The sequence below is a fragment of the Aedes albopictus genome, chromosome 3 (genome assembly GCF_035046485.1).
Source record: "Aedes albopictus strain Foshan chromosome 3, AalbF5, whole genome shotgun sequence".
Taxonomy (NCBI): Eukaryota; Metazoa; Arthropoda; class Insecta; order Diptera; family Culicidae; genus Aedes; species Aedes albopictus.
The window spans coordinates 310,462,553-310,474,945 of NC_085138.1; the positions used below are offsets into that span (position 1 = coordinate 310,462,553).

Here is a 12,393-nt window from a genome sequence, read left to right on the forward strand (position 1 = left end):
TCCTCCAAAAATTCCATCCTAGATCTCTCTCGAAATTGATTCAGGATTGCTCCAGGAGTTCTTTCTGGGATACCTAAGGGAGTTCCCTCAGATATTATTCCAGCAATTTGTTTAGGATTTGTTCAAAACTTCCAGGAGTTCTCTCCAGGATTACTCCTGTAACTCCATACGGGATTCCTTCAGAGATTCCTTCATGGAATTCTGTAGAAATTCCTTCCAAGATTCCTCCAGAAGATTCCTATGAAATTATTGTAGAAGTTCTTTCAGGGATTCTTTCACAAGTTTTTTTTTATGATTTCTCCAGAACCTTTTGGAATGTCTTCAGATTTTTATCTGGGAAGAAACTATTGAAAAAAACTCTGAAATCGCTCGTGTAGATATTCCCTGCAAAACTGCTGGAGATATTCCTTAAGAAGCTGTTGGAGGAATTTTATAAGGAACTCAAGAGCAAGTCTTGGAGTACTTCCATAAAGAATTAAAAAAACTTCTGGAGTATTTCCATGAGCAAAATTTAAGAAACTTCCAGAATGAATTCCAGAATATGTAATCTGCAAGGAATCCCAGTAGAAGTTCTTGGAGGAATCCCGGATGGATATCCTGGATAAATTATTGGACAAATCTTAGAAGGAACTCCTGGAAGAACCTTGACTTATTTTCCAAAAGTCTGGAAGTTCTGAAGAAATTCCGGAAAGAACTTTTGAAAAATTCCCGGTAGATACCCCGGGTAAAATTTCTGGAGAGGTCCCCCCTGGTGTAATCTTAGAAGAAAATCCTGGAGAAAAACCAGAAGAAACTATGAGAGGAACCCATAAATTTACTCCTAGAGGAAACCTAGAAGGAGTTCCTGGAGGAATCCCGGAAGAAGCTAGAGGAATTACAAAAGAAATTCTTTGAGGATTCACATGAGAAACGTCCAGAGAAAACCTAGATGAATCTCAAAAAGTTGTATGTAGAAATCCTGGAAGAATCACTGAAAGAACTCCAGGACGAATCTAAGAATGAATTCCTATAGAAATCCTAGAAGGAACTCCTGAAATGCTCCCGGAAGGAATTCCTGCGGCAATCTCCGAATAAATATCTGAGTGAACCCCGGATAAAAAATACTAATACTTACTTAAGAAATCCCGGATGAAATTATTGTAGAATAGTTCGAAAAAACTCCTGGTAGAATCTTAGAAAACACCTCTGGAGAAAACCCTGAAGGAACTCCTAGAAGATCCCAAAATAAAAAAAAACAAAATAAATAAATCCTGAATTAGAAGGAACTCACGGAGGGATTTTTTGTAGAACTTCTAATAAAAATCTCAGAGACATTTTATAAGAATCCCCTGCGAACTTCTGGTGAATTTTTTCGGTGGAACGTCTGGAAGAATTTCAAGAGGACTTTCTGTGAAACCCCAAAGAAAAACCTTCGTACGGAATGCCAAAAGATTCATCACAAAGAATCTTTCGTGGATCTTCATTAAATTCCCCGTGAAGCTTTGTCCTACCTCGTATTTCATCTAAAACTCCACTTAGAGGCGAATGAACCCGTTGGTTTAAAACCTCTTTAATAAACAAAAAAAAAAATCTAAAACTCCACAAGGTAACCGTCAGAGCCCCAGCCGAATTCCTCCCACCGTAGTCCGAACTCCAATATTGCAGAATTTATAATTAGTATCCAACCATAGTTCTCGCTGTAATACCATTAAAAGTTTTTTTTTTTAATTTCTCTTTATTTGTGAATTTTAACTTAGGCTAATTCTTCACACACCCATTAAAAGTTCCCTCAGAATCCCAGCGTCTCTCATTAGCATTTCCCTTGGAACTCCGTTGCACGGTGTAAAAATTTCGATTATTATCGAACTTCCATGTACCTCGGATCATTCTTCACAGAAAGTCAGCATTTTGGCTATACTTTATAATTGGAAAGTTTTAAAATATTCAATCGGGGAAATTTTGATTTATCTAAGTTTTTGGCTATTTTCCATACTAAAATTAATTAAATACTGATTTTAACCAAAAAAAACGTCCCATACAAAATGTATGGGAAAATTTTCACCGATAAAATATTTTCTCGTCTTCCGATTATGAATATATAGCCCAAATACTAACAATTTCCGAAGAAAAATCCGAGGTTCATGAAAGTTCGATAATAATCGAGATTTCGACACCGTGGCGTTGAAATCTCACTATCTGGATTTTCCCCATACGCGCGTAAAAATTAAATTTAAAATTCAATCACACTTCCTGAGGAAACGAACAAAATTTCTCTAAGTCCAAATCGTAAACAACAAGGTCACGAAACGCCACACGAACAACGAACAATTTATCTAGCAACCGCCGTATGCAGTGCCCTTTTTTTCACATCCTTCTTACAGCATCGTTTCGTAAAAATGCTGTCGGTTAAACAAATGTCAAAATTACTTACGGAAAAAGGAGGAATTTTACTTGAGCGCTCTACTTGGGAACTGGAAACTTACCATTAACTGTAAGGTGATCTTCAGTGCCTTGTACTTGACTCGAGTCCACATACAGGTATTTCGCAAACTCGCTCAGGTATATCACCATGAACCTTTCGATGTATTTTTTTGGGAATCCTAGAAATATATGACTTAGGAAGAACCTTTAATAGAATCTACGATAACAATCCTTTAGTCCCAGTGAGAGTTCTTGTTGTTTTATGGACTAGATATCGAAAAACCTAGAGAAACATTCTTTAAAAAACTCCTGCTAAGCGTTGGCAGAAATCCTTTAAGATTTATTGGAAAAATTTCCGCAATAATCTTCGTGGATATAAGTGCACGACTCCTTTCTCGAATTTTCAGATACTTATTTGGAAAAAAATCAGAAAATCTTTAAAAAACGTTCAATACCATAAGTTATTTCTGGACGAATTCCTGGAATGTGCTTAGATTATTTTCTGAAGAAAGTTTGGAAGAATTTCAAAAAATTTCTTAGAGTTAATTTCAGAAACTCAGGAAATCCTTATAGAATACCGGATGAATTTCTAAGAAATTTTTCTCAATTAAATATCGTTGAAAAATTGAAAACTAAAATCCTTGAGCAATTTTTTGGAAGAATCATTTAAAGAATTCATGGATGCATTCCTTGGAAAAAAGACTGCAGAAATATTTTGAAAAATAATTATAATGTTTCTGCATATGCAATTCAACCCTCAGTTGTTTAAGAAGGTCTTGAAATAATCCCTGGATGGATACTTTTGAAATCCTGAAGGGGTTCATGAAATGAATTTCTGGAATAATTGTTTGAGACATGATGGGAATAGTGAAAAGGATTTGTTTTTGTAGAAATCAGAGAAAACATTCTAGAATAATTCTTGAAGGAATTACTGGACGAACCTGTGGATCAATATTGGAAGGCATTATAACATTTCCCGGCAGAATTCCAGGAGAGGTCTTTGGATAATTTCATGAAATGTCCTTGGAGAAATTCTTCTTCTCCACGTGCTTTGAAGGATTGCTTAGAATTCCGCAAAAATCCTTAAAGGCGTCATAGGAATAGTTATTGGGGAAATCCTAGGAGGTATTCGTGTGCTAGAACACTTGAAAGAATTCTTGAAGAATTGTTTGGACCAATTTCCGGAAAAATATCGAAGCATATCGTGACGACCAATAAAAAATTCTTGAGGTTCCCTATAAAAAGTGTGACATATGGGGGAGGTGGGTCTGAAAAATGTCGATTTTTGCGTGACATAATTTGTGCACCATTTCTTATGGGACAATCTGACTTAGTTTTTTTTTAAATTTTTACTGAACACACTATATATTTTCACTCACGTCGCTGAAAAATCATCTCAAGAAAGATCGAAAACGGGCATTAACTAATTTTTGTCCAAAATACAGATGGAACTGACTTGCGATTCACGGCAGAATAGTTTTAAAAACTCCCGAGAAGAAAAAAAATGCCAAAGCATTAGTGTAGGTTTTTTTTTAATTCCTTAAGAGATATCATGGAAAAATACATTTATGGAAGAATTTTTGAACAATTTTTAGAGTGATCCTTTAGGTAATTCATAAGGTTTGTGAAAGAATTGAAGAAATTGCTGGATTAACTCTTTCAAGAGAGAGACGAACCAACCACCCAGCCAACAATTTGGTTGCTATATCGAAATTGCAACTGAAATAGTCACTCATATATAGCACCGAAGAAATCGTATTCAATGTACGAAACAGGCATATACATACTAAAGTGGAGGCCATATCGAAACATATATACGATTATTGCGATTCAATCCAACATAATTTACGATTTCTCGAAAAATTTCTACGATTTCGCCAATTTTATCCGTCTAAATATACGATTATGCATGATCTTATTACGATTGAGAGTACCAATATACGACTCAAGATTTTCAAATTAAAAAAACCAATTGGTGTTCAGTGGGAATCGAACTTAGGTCCTTTGATTGAGAACTGCGCGTTATCTCTATTGGCTATACTGCCAAGTTGAAAATAGAGAGTTCAAAGTGAATGGCATGAAACGAATAAAAATTAGCATGGTACGGTGATAGACTTGTGGTGGGAGCGTTATTGTTGTGCATTGAGTGGCACCGAAACTGGTGCCGTGCAAGAGGCGTGGAATTCACATCGTTGTTGGAATCAATACATCACTTATTGTAAGTCATCTGCTAGTATGAAAACCTATATATTTGGTTGAAATTATTGCTACCATAGTTAGAATGTGTCAACAACAATAAAGATACAAATTAGTGATGAATGCCATTTTTTTCTCCATCATACAAATATGTGAACAAAACCATTTACGATTTCCGAGATTAAGATTCGACTATTAAAAGTGCAGTAACAATTACATGCGACCGTAAAAATGAATATACGATTTCTACGATATCATTCACTTCGTATACGACGCAAGTGTGACGCAAACGATCAATATACAACATTGTTATAGTTGTATACGATTTCTCCGATTTTCATCATACCGTTAGGTCTCTCTCTCTCTGGCGTAACGTCCCCATTGGGACAAAGTCTGCTTCTCAGCTACTCTATGCCCAAGAAAGTCAAGGAAATTTCCTTTACGAAAAGATCCTGGACCGACCGGGAATCGAACCCGTCACCCTCAGCATGGTCATGCTGAATACCCGTGCGTTTACCGCCTCGGCTATATGGGCCCTACCTTTAGGTAGCAAGCTCGATTTAACAGATTCATATACGATGTGAAGTGACGATTTCCACGATTCAAAGAAATCATATATACGATGCTAGCGAACTTGCAGCTTGACACTAAGAATGTATGTTTTTTTCACGATTCTATCCGATTCTGTGCGATCCTACCGATAGTATCTCGCACCTTTTATGATCGGAGACGACTATATGGAACAAAATCGCAATTGAAATTTAATTTGGTATGAAATGCGATTTTACGCAATCATTGTCAACAAATATACATATTGTTATACAATTCTTATTCAATATATGAAAATATACGATTTTTTCCATAAAATGATTTACGATATGTGGTTGACTGGGCGGATGCTGGTGTTCAGGGTCTGGCAGAGCAGGAAAGCAAGAGTAGCCGAAAACGAATCCTCGGTAAAAAAGAAGAAAGCACGAGGAAAATGTGTTTGTCCAGGCACAAGAGTATACGTATAAAGCAGAATAATATGCGGAGTTTTTACGAAATTGTCAATAGCGTGCGGAGAAAAAACAGTGTCTTCTTTCGTGGGAGCTTGTCTACAAATAACACAATGGTGGCTGCCAGGTGGAGAGAGCACTTCGAGGTTTAAGTGTAGAATTAGCATAAGTTAAAATACACATAAATACAAACAAAAAAAAAAGCACTTCGAGGTATTGTTAAACGGTGGGAATGGAAAAGCTACATACAAAATTCGACAACCAACGCTAATGGCCCGTTTACATATTTGCTAATTGTGCGCGACAGTTCATTTTCGAGCAGTAGGGTCTGGGACCATTTGGGCAGGAGCACCTATTTTGGGCACTTGCTGCTATAACTCAGTCAATTTTTAACCGATCGACTTGATTTTTGAGACACGATCAGATACGCATAATATCCAGCCATGTACAAAAACTCAAGTCAATCGGCTTGAAATTGACTGAGTTATAGCAGCAAGTGCCCAAAATAGGTGCTCCTGCCCAAATGGTCCCAGACCCTATTGGCGCCAATTGCGTAATGTAAACATTTTTTAGCTGATAATAAAATTAGCATGACCAATTCAGAAGCTGCTGAATTCGGTGCTAAAACTAGTGGACAATAAAGGGGATATTAGATTGTCCGACACAATTGGCATCATGTAAACGGTGTACTAGACGAATTTTCAGCTAATTATGCCATCACGCCATTTTTATTGGCAGATAGGGAAGTGTTTACATTACGATAGTTAGGTACCAACACAGCCGGACAATTTATTGCCCCAGATTTAGCAGCTAAATTTTTAGCGGCAATGTAAACGATACTAGCGTGGAATAAATTGTCCGACAGAATATTGTCACGCATTATTATCACATATGTAAACGGGTCATAAACGAGATCAAGACAGTCATTGGAGAACTGAAGAATAACAAGGCTGATTGGAAGGACAAACTTCCGTCCAAGCTTCTCAAGCACTGTAGGGGAGACTGAGGAGACTTGATCCCTGGGGAGACTTGTTCCCCCCATATTTTCTCGGAATCAAAAACAGTTTCCTTCTAGCATATTTTTTCCAAAACGACATCTGGACAGACGACAATGTTTTGGCTATAATTAATTTTAATTGTGTATAGCATTATTTTTTAATGGCTGATGGTTTGTTTTCAGTCTTTCAGAAATCTTTTAGGCGATTCCGAAAAATCTCAATAACTTTGTGAAAATTGAACCAAATCGTGTCAAAATTTCACAGCATATAGTATAAATAAACTATCAAACGTATTTATCCAAATAAGGCTGTTATATAAATATTTCAATTAATGTAGCTTAGTGTATACATCAGTGACATGGGGAGACTTGATCCCTCGAGGATTACACACACATGTGAAAAATAAAATTCTATTTGGAAGCCTCTTTTTACTCGGAATTCTAGTATATTCAATGATAAAACGTGTCAGATAATTATTATTTTAGTACAAACCATGAAAAGGGGGATCAAGTCTCCCCATTTTCAAGATACGATATATCCTTAACAGTTTAAGGACAGACTTGTTAGAATCCCAAAATGGCCGCCACAATGGCCGACTTTGGCACCTACTCACGATTTCGAGGGCACAAATCTCTTTGTAAACAAAACCAGCACACCTGAGCTTTTTATTTTAAGCTGATTAAAAGTGAGCAAGAACAGAATAATAAAATACATTGTTGTTTGTCCTTATGGAAATCTTATAATTTCAAATACACCGTATGCATCAAAAATGCAAGAGAACTTGAAAAGAAAATGAAAAGGAAGCTTCTGGAGTTATTTTCCCTTTAAATTAACCATGTGCTCAAAAGGGGATCAATTTTGACCCATTTTTGAAAAATACATCATACGACATACCTCCATAAAAACACAGTTTTGAAAACTTTAACAATACCCAGGTAACCAATAAGCATTTAATTAAGCAGTATTTCAGTTTCAAAACTGCATTCCACCTGCTTACTGCTATATAATAGCTGTTCGACTGCTAAACTGCCCTAAATAAGCAATCGAACTGCTGCTTAACATCTGACAGCTGTTGCGTAGCATTTGAAATGCTCGATATATTTTGGTTAATTAGCATCTGAACTGCTACTTTAATGCCACAGAACTGCTAGGAGAGACGAATGATGCTGAAGGTACAACACAATAACACGACAACAACGTTCTCATTTATGTTTCATGGCTGTAGGCCCGGCATCATTCGGGTATCCTTTTAGTCATAGGTAGCATACGAAGGTAATCAATCAAAGTAAAGAGGCCTTTTGCAAATAAATCTTCCCTGATGCGTTTCCCATGATAATTGTTACTTAACACATGCCCGAGCACAGGGTTAATCGAAACAACTACTGGTGTTGCTTAAATAGATCAAAAAATCAACGCACATTATCTGATCATCTATAGCTTATACTGTAGCGCGGTTCTGTTACATAATCAACCCGAGGGTCGAGGGATCGGGTCCCGGTGTAGGAGAAATTAGCAAAAAAAAACAACCTTCCATAACGTGCCAAGTATCAAAAGTTGCACAAGAGACCGAGAGAGAAAAAAGAGAAGAGAAAGGGAGGAGAATAGGTATGAAGCGGGGAAAATGAGCAGGGGAAAATTTTTTGTTTTTATTTTTGACAATCGGAGGGACAGGAAGGTTAAGCATTTAATCAGCCGTATATCGGGCCAAAACCTGCATTTGAGTAGCACTTATGGCAAATATACGGCAGATTGGCATTAAATAATCTGCTGTAAAGGCGCATATAATGCTAAATAAATGCCACTTCAATTGCTTGTTGGTTACCTGGGTAATTTAAAGTCCTTTTGTTGTGAATAAACTTGCAATAGATGTTTACCTGCCATTCTGTACGAAAAATGGATCTAGTTTTGTGTTTTTTCCTAAAGTTACAGGCAAATTAAGAAAAAGGGATCAAGTCTCCCCAGTCTCCCCCAGTGAACAGCTTTATGAGCTCTTACATCGTATTTTATTTGAGTTGTGGGACCTGCCTGCTAGTTTGTTGGATGGTCTCATTTGCCCTCTATACAGGAAAGGGAATCCATCGACTAGAGTGCGCGAACTACAGAGGAATTACTATTCTCAATTCAGCGTACAATATTGTGTTTGGAACTCTAGGCTGAGGCCAATTGAGAAGTCCTTCGTCGGTGAATATCAGGCGGATTTTCGTGAGGACCCATCAATGACACATCACAGGCCCGTGTACAGAAGTGGCGCCAAGGGAGGGGTTTTTCCCAATTTTGGCAAAAGGCGGAGGGGCGCCTAGTGCATGGAGCATCGGTAATGGGAGGGGTTTAACACCCAAATCAACCCCCCCCCCCTTGTGCACGGGCTTGACCCATCAATTTCTGTTCATGGATTTCAAGGCGACTTACTATGCAGTGAAGAGGATACGAGCTATGGCAGATTATGATCGAACATGGTTCTTCGGCGAAGCTGATTAGACAAATGTATGGGTTGCGGATGAAATTTCGTCATCGTTCATAACCTTAGACGGACTAAAACAGGTCAATGTTCTTACGAACTCACTGTACTATATTAGAAGGCTTCACAAACCCGACAAACGAGAGAAGCGAATAGAACATGGCAGTTGGTGATGGACTGGGCACGTAGCTCGAATGCTGGAGGAAGTAAAAGCTTAAACCATATTCAACAGAGAACTAAGAAGGGACCATCGGCTACGCGGAAAGACAGGTATGCGTTGGATTTTTGCAGTTGAGTAGGACCTAAGGACTCTAAATGTTTTGTGCGACTACTGCAAGCGATTGGGCTAGGACTGAGACCAGTAGTGGGGTTAAATGCTCGTTCCGTAGACTCGCCGCTACAAACGAGCCCATCAAGTATTAAGTAAAATAGTTTATAAACCCAAGAAACATTGTTTAGTCCTGCAGACTAGAAGAGTTTATTAGAACCACCATAGAACCAAAATATAAGATATATGGTTTTATGATGGTCCTCAAAATCCTACAATAAAAATTGGTCATCAAAATGTTACTTGGGAAGAGTACTCTTCTATTAGACTAATAAGCTTGATGTACATTAACTCACCCTCGTTATGCAGCTGTATTTGCCCCGTCTGCAGCAGCCTAACCAGAACGTCCTGAGGTAGATTTGCCAATGCCGTTGCTGGATAGATTACATTGCTTGTCACTTGGGATTGTTGTTGTTGCTGTTGCTGCTGCTGTTGTTGTTGCTGGTGTTGTTGGAGAGCCTGCTGCTGTTGTTTGTATTGCTGCTCGAGGATGGACAGTTTGCTGCTGTTGGCCGCTGCTTGGGCGGCCTGAGCCGCTTGAGCCGCCGCCGTTGTTGCTACCGACGCAGATGGTGTTGAAGTTGACGTACTAGAAGACGACGTTTGTGGCGCTATACTAACACTGTGATTATTACTATTAATGATTGTTTCATTAGGTATTTTACTATTACTACAGCTAGGTCCAGGTGGCGAATCGGGAGGCGAGTAGTCCTCGGTATCGCTGCCGGACGACATCGGTGAACGATCATCCTGCAATGGACAGAGAAAGAAGACGGATTAGTGCTAAATCAATTTGTCACGCGGGTGCAACGAAATTGCGCAATGTTTTATGGGAGCATGAAAAAGCCATACATCGATGGGTTGGGGATTAGCGTGTGCCAAAGGTGGATAAATTGCTTTTATCCAATTGCGGAGATAAGAGCCGTCATACACGCGTGTTTGAGCCATAATGGTGACCGTTTCATTGAGTGACGATCCTTCACAAGCCAATATGTTGGTACGAGACCATAAGACCATAAGTGCAGTAGAATCGTAAAAAAGTGGTGGGTATGTAAGCAGAGTAGCAGCATAAAAAGTATATCACTGCACATAATGCGATGCTCGGTAGCGGTAAGGAGCTGCAACGACCGGCCCAACAATGGTCAGGTATTTCATTAATGAAATATTCCACCCCGATTTGGAAAACCTGGGTAACCGATAGGATCCGAGCTGATCGATGATAAGGTGCAGATAGTTTTTTTGCAGCTCGATGTTCTAAATATGGTCCAGGATCTGATTGGTCAATCTTGGAACTGTCGGTGTCCAGCGGATGCATTTATTAATGAGGCGAAAAGTTATGACGAGAAATGAAGCATTATGAGATGAGCTTTTCTTACGAAGTACAGAATTGATTGCATTATGTGGCAGTGATGCCAAATGTTAAAAGGCATTAATTTACAAAATTATGTATATAGAATATTACACCTAATTCAATTCAAATAAATAAATAAAAACAAAAAAGGAATACGTTAGCACTTCTCAACAAGAATATCTTGCTTCCGAAAGAAGAACATAGATTTTGTGAATTTTTCGGAAGCGGAATAGAACAGTCCTATCTCCTCGATGTGAAAGTCACGTGCTTCAACCATTACACCGGGTCTACTATGAAATTGTTCAAAAGTTACATTGGAAATAAAAAACTGATTGAATTCTTAGTTGCCAAAGTATGTAAGATGATTTTTCTAGTCTTATCTCTGGACATAAACATCTATTAATGATCTTGTACCGACTTTTCGAACCCTCTAAGCAGAATACCCTCTTTGAATGGGTGTAATCCGTTTCCTACCTTTTAATTCCGCCCTAATTGCTTATCCTTTGACAAATACGCGTATTTCGACTACCACTTGTAATCTTCCTCAGTATTAGTTATCCAGTGGATAACTGACACACAATTAGGACGGAATTAAAACTTACAAAACTGATTACACTCATTCAAAAAAAATAATCTATTGATGAACTTTTACTACAATTTCGTCGTTTTCCATTGTTTCCAGAAGTAATCAATATTTTCAAAAATTTCAGTCCTTATGCATCGAATCTGCCAACCCTGATTGAAGTTTCTTTCTTTGTGTCACAAATCGTTATCATCATTATCAGCAACGTCCATGTAACCACATCGCAGCGCAGCGCAGCTTCACTCGCGCGCGGTATGCAGCGGCCACCAGCTCCATTTAGGCATCGTCATCATCGGGGTCTCACCTACTTTGCATCACACTTTGGCAAAGCGAGAAGACGTGCGCCGGACGAACGTTGCTTGCTGCTGCGTTCGTTGATCCTCTCGATACGCGGAGAGTGCGGTGATGTGTTGGATGGGTGGACATTCGGACGGACGATTGCTCCACGGAATGATCCAAAATGGTGAATTGTTGCATTGCTGGCAGCATGCTGCTCCTGCTGTTGCGCAGGGGCTGCAGTCCGTCAGTCTAGCAGTGACGAAAGTGCTTGACGGCGTGGAATGGTGAGGAAGAGGGGATGTGGAATCGAGGTATTCTCTATCGGTAGCCACATTTACTCAACCATAAAATGGATTTCTAGATAGCATATTGTTTGGTAGACCCAAACACCACATGGTACAAACCATTTTGTTATCATCCGAAAGCCAAGAGAAGTTACTGGAAGAATCATTGGACAACATCTTTGAGGGTATTCATGGAAAAATCACTGGAGATCTTCTGGAGGAACCGTAGGAATATTTCCTTGAATGATCCTAGTAAGAAATTTCTGAAGGCATTCCTGGAGAAATTATAGTACGAGTTCTTAGAGAGATTATAGTAGGAAATGCTGGAAGAATATCTACAAACATATCTAGAGAAACTCCATCAGGAACTCCTGGAGGTATCCTAGAAGAAACTCCTTGGAGAAGTACTTGGAAAAATCTCTAAAAGAATTCCTAGGGAAATTCACGGAAGAATTGGTAGAGGCATTCTAGAGGAATCCACAAAAGAGTTCTTGAAGGAATCGCAGGAAGAATCCCAG

At 38.7% G+C, this 12,393-nt stretch overlaps 1 protein-coding gene across 8 annotated transcripts in view; it reads right to left on the reverse strand.

The window, feature by feature from the left end:
* The window catches only part of LOC109431043 (serum response factor homolog A), a 783,489-nt gene that overhangs the window by 428,141 nt on the left and 342,955 nt on the right, over window positions 1–12,393 (reverse strand). For 2 of the 8 annotated variants that reach the window (XM_062842464.1, XM_029865644.2), the window contains exon 2: window positions 9,675–10,128. The exons of 4 other annotated variants lie outside the window; for them this stretch is intronic. In XM_062842464.1, the coding sequence (XP_062698448.1) occupies window positions 9,675–10,113 (439 nt within the window). In that variant the 5' untranslated portion in view covers window positions 10,114–10,128. The remainder of the gene's footprint in view (window positions 1–9,674; window positions 10,129–12,393) is intronic. 2 more of the 8 variants (XM_062842466.1, XM_029865645.2) reach the window with 2 other exon arrangements.